Consider the following 14,741-nt stretch of genomic DNA (forward strand, 5'->3'; position numbering starts at 1 on the left):
TCGATGATGATTGCATGGCCTAGGTGTGCAAATTATACATTTGAACCATAGTTACGAAACTCGCGCTTGAAAGGGAAGCTAAACAATTACCTAACTGGTTACATAACCTTTATTTTGTTTTAAAATTCTTAATATGTGACCTTCATTAAATCTGAGGTGGCATAGAAATATGGTTCCTGCTTTTGCTCACGTGGTAGAGAACGTGTCACGGGCGTCTCAATGTATGGACTGCGGACAAAGGCACGCGTCGCTCACCAAACAGCTCCCTCCGCGGGAGCGCGCAGCAATGAACTTGCATTCTTCCACCAAATAATTGCATAATGTGGTGTTGGGAAACGCTCTCAGGCGCTCCTCCCGAGTCTACCGTAAGTGTTCAATTGGGTTGAACACTATGCTCATTTTGAGACCCCTCTTTCAAAGATCTCTTCTAGCCATGGTAGCCAAAATAATGGGCAACAGTGGCGATTTTAGCATGTAAATCTTGGCGAGGCAAAAAATAACAAATACGTGGGATGCATGCCAGCAAAGCCATTACAAAACACAACACTAAACAATGCATTCATTACACTATAACGTGACAAACTGAGCCCATAAACTGTTAGGGCCTACATAAAGCTGTCCCAACAGCAGTCCCAACATCTTACCACTGCTACACCTGGCTATCAGCGGAGCCTTGTCTGGCAGCGAAAAAGAAAAACATAGCTGACTTGCTTAAACAAATGTGGTTTCTAATGACAATTAAGATGTACAAACTATGGGGACGACAAGCCGATAAGAGGCAATCCGTAATTTCCATTAAGACATTAATGAGCTAGGACGGACATAGTCAATATAACTACTTGTTTAGCACATGGGCCGTTCTTAGAGGTCTCCCTGTACACCAAGTCAGAACCGTGGGATAAATAAAGGGGGCATATAAGCAGACAATGATAACTTTTACATTTCTCTTAAACAGGTTATAGGCTATATGTGCACCACCAAGTCAGAACAGTAGGTGGAATTAAGAGGGGGAAATAGACCAAATGATTAGGGTAACAGCCTACTACACAACATACACTTAGTATTACTTTCTTAGCTACAGTATACATATCTCCCTGGCATATTACATAATTTATGCAGCAGCATACAATACATTTTTGGACTCATCTGTTGTGCTGGGCTCACTTGAACAGGGAGCTGGCGCGGCGGTCTTTCGTGGACAAATTTTGTCATCAAAGTCTGGCATTCTCTGGATTTATGGTGCTTTCAAGACAAACTGAAAACTCTGGAAAAAAACAAGGTCAAATCATGATGACGTCATTGATCTTAAGGTCGTAGCTCTAGAAAGAGGCCTGAGTTCCGAATATACAATTCCGAGTTGGATGATCGTTCAAAATGTATTTTCCCAGTAGGAGCTCGTTTTTTCCCAGATTTCCCAAGTTGTCTTGAACTCACTGAAGTCAAGTTTTCGCAGTTCCGAGTTAACAGTTGTTTTGAGCACGGCACAAATCATGCTTCATTGACAGCATGGCCAATGTTGAATGTTTATCATTTTAAACTTGGAAAATAATAGCAGGCTAGTGACTGCTTTGCAATGCTTGCAGTTAGCCACTGATTCCTTCCAAAGCACTCATTGTTGAATTTGCGATTTCCAACTTGTGTAATGTTCATGGCCGGTGAGCACCGATACGTTTGATCTATAATTTCTCTTCATATGACAAGGATTAAAAAGGATTTGCCAGTAGATTGTCGAATTGATTCATGATGATGACTGCTAGCTAAGATTTTGAAAGTATGATGTTGACATGATCAGTCCAATCAAAGCTACTGTAGATATAACGTGATTTTCTGTGGTCAATGACCTTGAGCCTTCTTGGATGGGCACTTCTAATGTAACTCTATGGCAGCACCCAAGGGGCTTGAATTTTCAAGCTCTACCCTTAGACTTGGCAGTGATGTACTGTCCCCACTAGTGACAGAACACTGAGCTAATCACGGCGCAACTAGAGAACATTACCAACACCTACGCTCCGTATTTTCCACTGTCTGCCCCACCACCACAGAAAGCACGGAGCTAGGCTGAAACACCTGCATTTTGGAGCTGCCTTACTCAAGAAAGCAAAAAAGAGACCATGTTTGTATGCGGCTTTATTAACTCAATGTTTGTTTTTTGTTTTTTTTGTGTACATTGTTTGCAAACTGATATGTGACACATATTAATGGCAAAATAACATGCAAAACAGCGACACCGGCCCCTGCTTTGCGTTTGTACAGCATACAACTCTACATGCACAAAAGGGCATCTTCTTATCGCAGTGGGACCCTCCATGCCCACTGTCCTCCCTTGACCAGTGCTTAGGCACAGAGCAGGTATCATAGCTTAATCCTATGACATTGACCCACGGCCACTTGTGCTATCACAATCCCATGTCACTATAACCCTGCGACTCCAGTGGGGGTTGAACAGTGGGGGATGAGAACATTGAGGGTTAAAATCCCCCTGCATTGACACTCCCTGTTTTGTCATGGGGTGTTCCTTTTCGAAAGGAGAACCTTGTGTATTAGTTATTACATATTTTGAGCAATATTGTTCTTTCTTAATTATCAGGATCAAGAGGAAATTGACACCTACTGGTGCTCTTCCAATGGGACTAGTTATGTCCAGACTAAAATCTAGACTAAACTTAATTTGAGCCTAAAATCACTGGTCCCCCATTTTATGCTCACTCATTGTGAATGGCATGCAGGCTGTCCTGTTAGTTTGGGGTTTGCTGTACAAGTGAAACCGGACACTTGTTGTCGATGTGGGGAGTGACTTGCTGTTCATTTTGTCCTTAACTGTAGCTACCGTTAACATTTTAACTGTGGCAAAGCTGTTCCTCTGTTTTTGTGCAAGTCTGTCTGCACGGTAGATGCATGTCTGTCTTCATGGGTTGCGTGTGTCTGATTTCTTTGTGACTATAGTCTAGATGTGTTAAGTGTGTGTGTGTACGATTGTTCGTCTTTGTGTTGTGCGTGTGTATGGCGTTTGGTGCCTGTCTGCCATGAGGGCAGGGCACTGACCTTCAACGGCATTAGGAGGAAACGCTGACTCTGGTCCAAGTCTTGGCGTAGTAAACAAAGCGCCTGGCTGCAGTGTTTTTTTCTTTCTGCTGATGTAATGGCACTCGGAAAGCACAATAAATTTGAAAGAACTACGTAAAATGACAAAACACCTCCTTGTGCTGAGTATCATAAAAATATGCTGCTGGAGTAAGATTAACTTTTTCACTTTAATATTGGTGGTGGGTCATTTGACCTGCTTTTGAATATTGCTATTGCACTAACCTTCTAGGCAAATTACATTTAGCTAGAATTCGACAACTTTTATTTCACACAAGCCTATTTCACTTTATCCCTTGTTGTTAGTCTGGTTGGAGTTCTACCAGCCAACCACTGTTTTTCAGTTGGAGGCAAATGAGCTCTGACAGGCATATTCCTGGACACCTAATCCAATAAACATCCAGGGATCGTGCTTCAACAAATCTTCTGTCCTCACGCTTCCCTCTCACTGCATTAGGTCTATCCTATTGTAATCTTTTTAAAACAATCTTATGGGGTGGGGTCTAGATCAAATGTAGAATATCCTGTAACATCTACCGTGATTCCTGATGACATCTGAAGGCCAGGTGACCTTTACCTAACCAGTGACTTTTTTGTTGTTGTAGTAGTAGTACCACGGCGACAGATGTCGTCGCTCCCCGGTGGTACTGGTGATAACATCATCTATGCCCTGCTGTGTGGTGGGGCCTTTGCTGGAGCCGTCGCCTACGTGAGTCTACACTTGTCTATTTTTACTTTGATCTGTTTGAGTTTAGATGACGTAGCTCATAAGGGGGGGGGGGAAATAATCCCAGACTGGCCTTTTTTTTCATAAACCTTTAACTCTAGAATGTGCTCTTTTATTCTTTGACATGGCTAAAGTTGCCCTCAGAAGAATGTTATAATGCGTTTCATTGGTAGAGGTGAATGTAACTATTTTGAGCATTAAAATTATCTTGGTGTTTCTTCCAACAGACGTACACCACCGTGACCACAGACCACGCCAGATTCACCGACCGTGTTGCGGATATCAACGCTCGTCCCAAGACCGAGTGGGTTCCCAAACCATGGCCCCCCAAGAGTAAGTCTCACCTTACCCACCGTCTTGCCTCACAACCTCGCCCACCGTCTTGCCTCACAACCTCAACTAACCCCTTGTGTCATTCACCTCCCAGGTTATTGGATAAGAACCTGTTTGGGTTTGGTCCGGGGTCTAAGAGAAAGAGATGTGATCCAAGCTAGGGATTGTAGGACAGCAGGCCTGGTTAATCCTCTACTTAAATCAGAGGAATGTCACTGAGTGACCACACCTAAAACTGTAGCCTGGCTATTCAGTGTGTCCTCCTTTTTCTCCCCTGGGAGAGCCTTTCTGCTGCAGTGGACATTCTGCTGAGTTCATTAGAATTCACACACACACTGATAGTGGTCTCTGTCCTCCCCCTGTCGTTGTCAAGGTGTATTAATAACTGTTGACACAGACGGGACAGCCCAGTCAGCTCTGTGTGCGGCAATATCAAGCAGTCAGTCGTTTTGGCCAGACCACCATAGACTCTTAGCCAAGTGGGCCAGCCCCCCTCACATTCTCTGGTCATTGCTGTCGGAGCCCTGCATATCGCTCTCAAGTCATCCCACTATCATTCCTTTTCGCCTTTGCCAGAATCACTTCCTGCAAACAAACACACTCCCGTCCAATACCATTCTATTTATATGACCAACTATTATGTAATCCAACTGTGGCCAGGCAGTTAGGTATTGATACTGGGAGAGGTCCATAAGGGACTACTGCTGCTGTATAAACAGCTGAGATAAGATGTATGATTACAATATATTTTGTTGTCCACTTGTAATGGATGTTTATTTTGGCAGGCTTCAGCATAATCATAAACTCGAACTACACAGATATCACACAAGCGCATGGCTGTATGGCCCATACACGCTCATACAAGTGTGTGTAAAGATAAATCTGTCCATGCCTGTATCATATATCATAACTGGGTACAGATCAGACATGCCTACTAAGACCAACTCATTCATATACGTACATGATTCATGCACATATCAGCCGGATCGCTATAATCATACACTCCATATAATCCACATGTAAACCTGTGACAATTTGCTTCTGTCTGTTTCCAGGCAAGGATGAGGAAGAGGAGGGTGAGTTCCTATGTGTGGCTTGACTAGCTAATGTCTTTCATTTATTATAGCTCACAGCCTGTTAAATGACTCTTTCTGAATGACCAATGAAACTCAGTTTTTAGACTCACTAAGGGTACCTTGGCATGGATTTGAGTATTTTCACTCTCTCACTGATTGCCTTGAAATGAATCTATGTTTCTCTATAGGTACACTCACAAACCTAGGTTTTTCTCTTGACACATTCACAAAACGCATTCTGAGAACCAATGCTGGGGATAAGGAGTGGATTCATGGACTCTGAGTCTTAACGTATTGCATTTCAGTGATTTTAAACAAATGCCGTGAAATGACACGATAATCTACAGTATTATTATTAGTGACGTCTCCACTCATCGTAGGGTTCCTTAATCCTCATCGGCTAGTCACGGTAGAGCACCAATCACATCGATTCTTACACCCAGGCTAGATGGTCTCCCTGTTCTTGTAAATAACTGCCTGAGCCATTTGTCTCATCTGATCAATCTTCAGTCAATTAATTTATCAGCAACAAGTTCTAAGTGCTTTTAACCTGTTTAGACTTTGTGTTAAAACAGTGTAACTGGGATAAGTGTCTGCGATAAACCCATTTATTTTAATTGAAACCCAGATAAGATGTCGGGTCTAGAACAGGTTCTGCTCTGTTTGATTTTTCTGGAGTTGGTCTTGGAAGTTTTACAACCCAAGGCCTTGGCTTTCTGTCATTAGCTAGGTTTCCATCCAATTGGCGACCGATTTTCATGCGAACATTCCAAAATCCGCAAAAATAAAATGTGGATTTTCCCACCATAGATGTTTCCATCAAATTGATTGGTTGCGGATTAAGGTCTGTGCGTGATGACTTAATACTTTTTTGCGGTTAAATTCCCATGTACAGTAAAAACAAGTTAAATGGGTTTCCATCGCGTTTTCGACTCTACTGATTGTTTTGTCACATATGTTGCGTTATATAGCGAATGTGCCCACTCTGGTATTGGCATGTGCGCTCTAGCCAACAGCTCGCAGATACAGTGCTGATTACATGAGATTATTATGAACAATAGAGCAAGATTATTTTAATTTGTGAAACGGCAGCCAAGCATCAATCATCGTGTCATCAGAATAAGACCCTCAATATTTATTGGAAAGGAGCATCAAGCTCATCACCTTGCACTTTCACCACCCTGTGAAAATCATAATTTATTTCATCTGTAGCCTAATAAACTGCATGCTTTCCCGAGTCGTAGTGGGAGGACCACACGTCATCGCGTGACTCCAAGTTTACTTCGATGTGATTATTATATCAATATTTGCGCATAAAATCGTTTCCACCGCCATTTCTGTAATTAATTTTACAGACACAAAACGATCCCACCTTTTCTAGCGTGTTTTGTCGAAATTTGGAAAGTTTACAGACTTGCTGTTTCCGTCAGGCCTGTCCTGACAATTTATTTTTATGTTTTACCTGACAGCTACTTTACGCAAATAAAAAGGTTGTCTGGAAACCTGGTTAATGGCAGAAAAGATTGTTAGGGGACCATAAGCATCTAGTTGGTGTAAAACCTACTGTTGATGGTAATATTTGGAAGGACCCGTTCCGAAATGAGTTTGCCTGCACAAAATGTTTTGGTTTCTCTAGATGGTAAATTTAAGACTAATCCTGTTGCTGACTTTGATATAGACATTTGTATCAGTGGTACTTTGGATTCTGAAAGTAAACTCAATTTTCCCCCTATCTGATCCGACCAAGCTTCTCCCATCTGACCCTAACCTATCCTTTAGGCTGAAATACCTGTTAATCAGAACAGGGGGCTCCCCTCCTTGACACTACTCCTTTCCTATTGGACGATCTATCCCAAAACATGTTTCCCCCTTCTCTTTTACTTTTAATCCTGTCTCCCTTTACCTCTTTAAAACCTGTACCTATTTATTAGAGGCTCTTTATTCGCTACCAAACGGAGACAACCGGTGATGTCGTCTCAGTGAGCCGTTAAGGGGGTTATGCACCTAGAACGCTAATGCACAGTTAGTATTATGAGCGCATTGCACAAGCAAGAGAATATCGTAGGGAATTGATCATATTCTTGGATGTTGAATTTGAAATTTTGATAATGGTCAAATTTTTTATCAGATTTGTAAGTTATTTTGGTTAAAGGTTCTCTTCCTCCCTTTCTGCTAACTCTCTCCTATGTTTACTCTTTTCAGTGTAAAAGTAAATTGCCTACACCTCGGGACATTATAGCGTACTGGACTGTTTGGATGAATCTGAAAAGGGGGAAATCTCTTCTACTTTCCTGCTACGTGCCATACATTCAACTATTGTCTGTTTCTGAAAGTTTCTCTGCTGGATGCTTCATATAGCTCCCTTCTCTTATTTCCTAATTTTAAATTAACACCGCAATTTTTAAATTAAACGTGCACAAACCACCTTGGTTGTCTCTGTGTTGTTGTTGGAGTTTCCAGGTACTGGTAGCTTTGATTAGATGGTAAGATTTGCCATCTTTATCCTCTACCCTCTACCCTCTGACCTGACCCTGTCTACGTTCACTGTCACTTTAATTTCGCTTCCCTCCCTCTGTCGTTTTTATTCCTCTGTCCCGCCCTTTCTGTCTTTGGGTTTGCATGTGGTTCTGTAGTGAATTCTCCTCTGCAGTGATTTGATTTGCTGGGGTTTGCCCCTTCCAGGTGGAGTGTGGTATGAGCGGGAGGTGTGGTAAGAGGAGTGGCATGGGCGTGTGTGATGCGGTGTATGATTGAGTGTGTAGTTGTGCACACGGCAGCTCAGGATACAGAACTAGATCTGAGCTATACATGATCAGATATAAATATATAACTTAGAAATAGTACTTTATCTGAATATTCTGTTAATATAGGCTAGTAGTGTTATGTAGGGTAATTTCACATGCTCTGCAAATCCATTTATTTCTTTGAGTATTGTGTGTAGTAGAGCATGGCTTACTCGGGCAGTGGTGTTGGTGAGCTTCAAAGAGCGATGCCATCTTTACTGATTTTATAAATGTTTCTCTCTTTGTTTCAGGTGAGGAAGCAGCAGCCGATGGAGGGGAGGAGGAAGCAGAGGAGGTGGCTGAGGGAGACGAGGAGGCTGTAGCGGCGGAAAACGTAGCAGAACCTGCTGAAGAGGCTGATTCAATCTCTGAAGAACCTGCTGTGGCGGCAGCAGTAGAGGAAGTGGCTGCAGTAGAAGCAGAGACTGTGGTGGAGGAGATCGCAGAGGCTATTGCCGAGGCTGCTGAAGTCATCGCCGAGATCGCAGAAGAGGTCGTCGAGGTGGCAAAGGAAGTGGAGGGTGCAGCAGAGGAAGTGGTCAAAGTGGAGGAGATTGCCATGCCCGCCATCGCCGAGGAGGCAGTTACTGTGGCAGAACTGGAGAGCAATGGTACGGCCCCACAGGAGGAGGCAGCCCCTGAGGCTGCTGTTGCTACGGAGTAACACACTGTCCTTCACCACCAGCCCAACACACGCACACTGCTAGACCAGCAACAAGAGGAAGGCTAGGTGTACACCATTCTTTACCCATACCATACAGTATCACCTAAAACTGATCCTACCTGGTCCTAAAACCACTTTAGAGCTTGACTCCTCAGATGTGAAGGTTCTTCTCTCGAAATAACACATTTTATTTATTAGAGTTTATGTAGATGGCGGAGGTGTAATTAATGATATGACTGATTTTTAAGTTAAAGTGAGAAGACAGAGTATAATATTTTGTTATTTCTCCTCTTCACACTAGAAGCTTCCAGACTTTATGGGGTTTGATTTATTTTATATAGTTCAGTCTCTCTCCTGGCTGTGTACAGTATAGTTGTTGTGATTCCTGGAGATGGTAAAAGCCTTAAGCTTTCACCAGAGAGGCTGTGTTGTTTCCTGAATTCCCTATCCAATCAGAACAGCAGATAGAAAGTGGTAGTGATGTCATCAATGCAGGACTATCTCTTGCACAGTTAAGGATGTAATGTTTGCAATCTCGTATAATTACAGTAAGGATAGAAATACACAGTGCAAATCACTTTCCCCCTCAACTACCTTTATCCACCCACCCCTCTCAATGTCCTCTCACCATTCTGTTTTCAAGCTCCACTGACCTCACGTATCAACGATCTTTAACTTCTCACCTGCCTTACCTCAGAGGCCCGACGCCGCATGCAAACACGAACAGGAAAACACCTCAAATGCGCCATTTGATTGTTATTTTGTTTGTAATGTGTAAGCCCAGTCCACGGCCAACCAATCACTAATACTCAGGGAGATATTACATTGTATAACTGTACTTTTTTTTAAGCCTCTTAATATGCTTCTCTGCCAGATATCACTGAGTTGGTACACGCCGATGTAATGATAAAAGCTTGGTTTAACCTAACCCGCTGTACATCTCATGCAGCCGTGTGGTAGCTTCTGCTAATAGAGACAACTCTGAACAAAACAAACTGTTGCCGTGTGTTTTTATTCTTCACTGTAAAACTGGAACTTTTGAGGGAATGACCTCGTAAGGTTAACTTGATGAACTCAACCATGTGGTCATTCAGATTTGGCTATTTTCTTAACTGGCTAACGCAGTGAGAAGTTGTGTAATTGATCAATGGAATTCATCAAGCCACACAATAAAAGTATTGAGAAACTGGAAATATCCACTCCTGTGTTTAATTTGTCTGGATTTGGTTTGCTTGCGCTAATACGCTACGCTTGTAGGGTTTTCGGGTGCAGAAAACCAGTGTCTTTCCAAAACAATGGTTTCCATCACAAGGAAAAATGACAAGACAATCCGCCTCCAGAAAGTTATGTGTTAATTGCGTAAATATCTAACACCTTTTTATAACTAAACGTTATATTTTTTAAATATAATATTATACTATAGTTTTACCATGAACCTGGGGATAAATCCCCCACACTGACACTAGTTAATTCATCTCTGCACTGCTGCCCCACGAGTCGACAAATGATTTACTTCAGACCAGCACACAAATCCGAAAAGCTCCCTAGTTGTGAAAAAATGTCAAGACCAATGTGTTTCAAATCAAACCATTATCCCATTTGGTGTGTGTGTGCCTTTGTGATATTTGGCAGGAAGGCATTTTATTTTATTTGAGGTGGCCTCTTTTATAAAGGATGGTGGACAACATGCAAAAGTACGTTCTTTATTGTATATTCTGATACACTTATTTTAATGTCTGTATTCACATTAGAAATTACTCATTCACACTTCTATTCTTACAAGGCATTTTGTGTTGCATACATGCACTGCATGGGGATTTTTATGCCCAGTTAACTGCTTTTCCAGACACTATTCCATCATCACTTCCTGTACCCTCTTCTGCGCAATGGAATGTTGTAGTGGTACACTGCAATGCCTTTCTTTGCTATGCCTGCTATCTGCACCCATGCCACTGCTACCCTGCATGCGGTAGTAGTAGCAGAGGAGGCTGGATGGAGGTGATGTAGGAGGACTGGCTCATTGGAATGGAATAAATGGAACTGAGGCAAACGTGGTTTCCATATGTTTGAAACCATTCCCATATATGCCATTCCAGCCCTTACAATGAGCCTGTCCTATAGCTCCTCCCACCAGCCTCCACTATGTATTAGTTAAGTTCTGCACATGTAGGCTCCATCCTAACCCACTCAACACCACCAGTAGGCTCCATCCTAACCCACTCAACACCACCAGTAGGCTCCATCCTAACCCACTCAACACCACCAGTAGGCTCCATCCTAACCCACTCAACACCACGAGGAGGCTCCATCCTAACCCACTCAATACCACCAGTAGGCTCCATCCTAACCCACTCAACACCACCCATTCTCCTGCAGTGCTCTGGTGGGTACATTCTTTCCATTGTCTGCCAGCCTGCATTGGTCAAATGCATTTCTGCTTTGCCTTATTCACCAAAATGTGCCCCCCAAAAATTGACAGGTCTTCTAGTTGAAATGTGGGACTTTTGGAGAACAAGTGATGAATGCAATAGAGGTTAATGCCACAATGCACGGTGAAGGTCTATATTCACCTGGTACTGGACATATTGATGCAAACGCAAAAAATTGTCTGAACCCATTCGGATGGCCTTTTTTCTTTCTGAAGAAGCACTAGCTAACCCCTATGTCTGTCTTGTTTTTGCGAAGACTGACTTTGTTTGTACAACACAAGCTACCTTTTCGGTCTGGTCTCACTGTGCTTGTTTCAACTAGCATGGTTTCCTGTAAGTCATTGTCCTCTGTCTGGCTAGTGGCTACGTGGTGTTTGTCTGCACTTGCTTGTATTCTCCCTAACCCATCAAGTCAATTGATGGTAACGGTTTTGGTCAAACTGCACTTTTCAAACAAGAATGCGTCTTTCACCGTCTCTTGGGATTTGTACACAAAATACTACAACTTTCATGTTGGCATGGCTACCTGCCTCTGTTTTTCTGGATCTCCTTTTTACGCATCACATTGGGTGAGTGTGGTACAGTGACTTATTCCACATTTTGTTACATTATAGCCTTATTCTAAAATGGATTTAAAAAACAATCTAAGTCAATCTCCACCCAATACCCCATAATGACAAAGCAAAAACAGGTTTAGAAATGTTTGCAAATGTATTAAAATAAACATATCACATTTACATAAGTATTCAGACACTTTACTCAGTACTTTGAAGCACATTTGGCAGCGATTACAGCCTTTAGTCTTTTTGGGTATGACGCTACAAGCTTGGTACACCTGTATTTGGGGAGTTTCTCCCATTCTTCTCTGCAGATCCTCTCAAGCTCTGTCAGGTTGGATGGGGAGCGTCGCTGCACAGCTATTTTCAGGTCTCTCCAGAGACGTTCGATCTGGTTCAAGTCCGGGCTCTGGCTGTGCCACTCAAGGACATTCAGAGACTTGTCCGAAGCCACTCCTGTGTTGTCTTGGCTGTTTGCTTAAGGTCGTTGTCCTGTTGGAAGGTGAACCTTCGCCCCAATCTTAGGTCCTGGGAGCTGTGGAGCAGGTTTTCATCAAGGAGCTCTCTGTGCTTTTCTCCGTTAATCTTTCCCTCGATCCTGACTAGTCTCCCAGTCCCTGGAGCTGAAAAACATCCCCACGGCATGATGCTGCCACCACCATGCTTCACTGTAGGAATGGTGCCAGGTTTCCTCCAGACGTGACGCTTGGCATTCAGACCAGACAATCTTGTTTACATTTACATTTACATTTTTGTCATTTAGCAGACGCTCTTATCCAGAGCGACTTACAGTTAGTGAGTGCATACATTATATATATTTTTCATACTGGCCACCCGTGGGAATCGAACCCACAACCCTGGCGTTGCGAACGCCATGCTCTACCAACTGAGCTACATCCCTGCCGGCCATTCCCTCCCCTACCCTGGACGACGCTGGGCAAATTGTGCGCCGCCCCATGGGTCTCCCGGTCGCGGCTGGCTACGACAGAGCCTGGATGTTTCTCATGGTCAGAGTCCTTTATGTGCCTTTTGGCAAACTCCAAGCGGGCTGTCATGTTCCTTTTACTGAGGAGTGGCTTCCGTCTGGCCACACTACCATAAAGGCCTGATTGGGGTAGTGCTGCAGAGATGGGAGAACCTTCCAGAAGGACAACCATCTCCACAGAGGTACTCTGGAGCTCTGTCAGAGTGACCATCGGGTTCTTGGTCACCTTCCTGACCAAGGCCCTTCTCCCCTGATTGCTCAGTTTGGCCGGGCGGCCAGGTCTAGGAAGAGTCTTGGTGGTTCCAATCTTCTTCCATTTAAGAATGATGGAGGCCACTGTGTTCTTGGGGACCTTCAATGCTGCAGAAATGTTGTGGTACCCAGATCTGTGCCTCGACACAATCCTGTCTCGGAGCTCTACGGACAATTCCTTCGACCTCATAGCTTGGTTTTTGCTCTGCCATGCACTGTCAACTGTGGGACATTATCTACACTACCGGTTAAAAGTTTTAGAACACCTACTCATTCAAAGTTTTTTCTTTATTTTTACTATTTTCTACATTGTACAATAATAGTGACGACATCAAAACTATGAAATAACACATATGGAATCATGTAGTAACCAAAAAAGTGTTAAACAAATCAAAATCTATTATATATTTGAGATTCTTCAAATAGCCACCTTTGCTTTGATGACAGCTTTGCATACTCTTGGCATTCTCTCAAACAGCTTCATGAGGTAGTACCCTGGAATGCATTTCATTTAACAGGTGTGCCTTCTTCAAAGTTAATTTGTGCCTTCTTAATGTGTTTGAGCCAATCAGTTGTGTTTTGACAAGGTAGGGGTGGTATACAGAAGATAGCCCCATTTGGTAAAAGACCAAGTCCATATTATGGCAAGAACGGCTCAAATAAGCAAAGCGAAACGACAATCCATCATGACTTTAAGACATGAAGGTCAGTCAATACGGAACTTTTCAAGAACTTTGAAAGTTTCTTCGAGTGCAGTCGCAAAAACCACCAAGGGCTATGATAAAACTGGCTCTCATGAGGACTGCCACAGGAATGGAAGTTCATTAGAGTTCATTACCAGCCTCAGAAATTGCAGCCCAAATAAATGCTCCACAGAGTTCAAGTAAGGGCTGTGTAAGGGCTATTTGACCAAGAAGGAGAGTGATGGAGTGCTGCATCAGATGACCTGGCCTCCACAATCCACCGACCTCAACCAAATTGAGATGGTTTGGGATGAGTCGGAACGCAGAGTGAAGGAAAAGCAGCCAACAAGTGCTCAGCATATGTGGGAAATCCTTTAAGACTGTTGGAAAACCATTCCAGGTGAAGCTGGTTGAGAGAATGCCAAGAGTGTGCAAAGCTGTCAAGGCAAAGGGTGGCTACTTTGAAGAATCTCAAATATAGAATATATTTTGATTTTAACACTTTTTTGGTTACTACATGATTTCATATGTGTTATTTCATAGTTTTGATGTCTTCACAATTTTTCTACAATGTAGAAAATAGTACAAAAATAAAGAAAAACACTTGAATGAGTAGGTGTGTCCAAACTTTTGACCGGTAGTGTAGACAGGTGTGCCTTTCCAAAGCATGTCCAATCAATTCATTCTACCACAGGTGGACTCCAATCAAGTTGTAGAAACATCTCAAGGATGATCAATGGAAACAGGATGGACCTGAGCTCAATTTTGAGTCTCATAGCAAAGGGGCTGAATACTTTTGTAAATAAGGTATTTAAAAAATATATTTTTTTAAATAAATTTGCTAATTTCTAAAGACCTGTTTTCATTTTGTCATGTGTGTGTGTTATTTTTACTATTTTCTACATTGTAGAATAACAGTGAAGACATCAAAACTATGAAAAAACACATGGAATCATGTAGTAACCAACAAACAAAAAAGTGTTACATTTTGATTAGTGTATTTTATATTTGAGATTCTTCAAAGTAGCTACCCTTTCCTTGATGACAGCTTTGCGTACTCTTGGCATTCTCTCAACCAGCTTCATGAGGTAGTACCCTGGAATGCATTTCATTTAACAGGTGTGCCTTGTTAAAAGTTAATTTGTGGAATTTCTTTCCTTAACTCGTTTGA

The 14,741-nt window shown here is 42.6% G+C and overlaps 1 protein-coding gene across 6 annotated transcripts in view; it reads left to right on the forward strand.

The window, feature by feature from the left end:
- Window positions 1-10,632, forward strand: part of mgarpa (mitochondria localized glutamic acid rich protein a) — a 33,831-nt gene extending 23,199 nt beyond the window's left edge. For 3 of the 6 annotated variants that reach the window (XM_084150276.1, XM_084150275.1, XM_084150273.1), the window contains 4 exons: window positions 3,687-3,790; window positions 4,036-4,141; window positions 5,197-5,217; window positions 8,252-10,632. In XM_084150276.1, the coding sequence (XP_084006402.1) occupies window positions 3,707-3,790; window positions 4,036-4,141; window positions 5,197-5,217; window positions 8,252-8,664 (624 nt within the window). In that variant the 5' untranslated portion in view covers window positions 3,687-3,706 and the 3' untranslated portion in view covers window positions 8,665-10,632. The remainder of the gene's footprint in view (window positions 1-3,686; window positions 3,791-4,035; window positions 4,142-5,196; window positions 5,218-8,251) is intronic. The other 3 variants (XM_084150277.1, XM_084150278.1, XM_084150274.1) reach the window with 2 other exon arrangements.
- The last annotated feature ends 4,109 nt before the right edge of the window (window positions 10,633-14,741 follow it).

The sequence above is a fragment of the Coregonus lavaretus genome (assembly GCF_964263955.1).
Source record: "Coregonus lavaretus genome assembly, chromosome: 32".
NCBI classification, from domain to species: Eukaryota; Metazoa; Chordata; class Actinopteri; order Salmoniformes; family Salmonidae; genus Coregonus; species Coregonus lavaretus.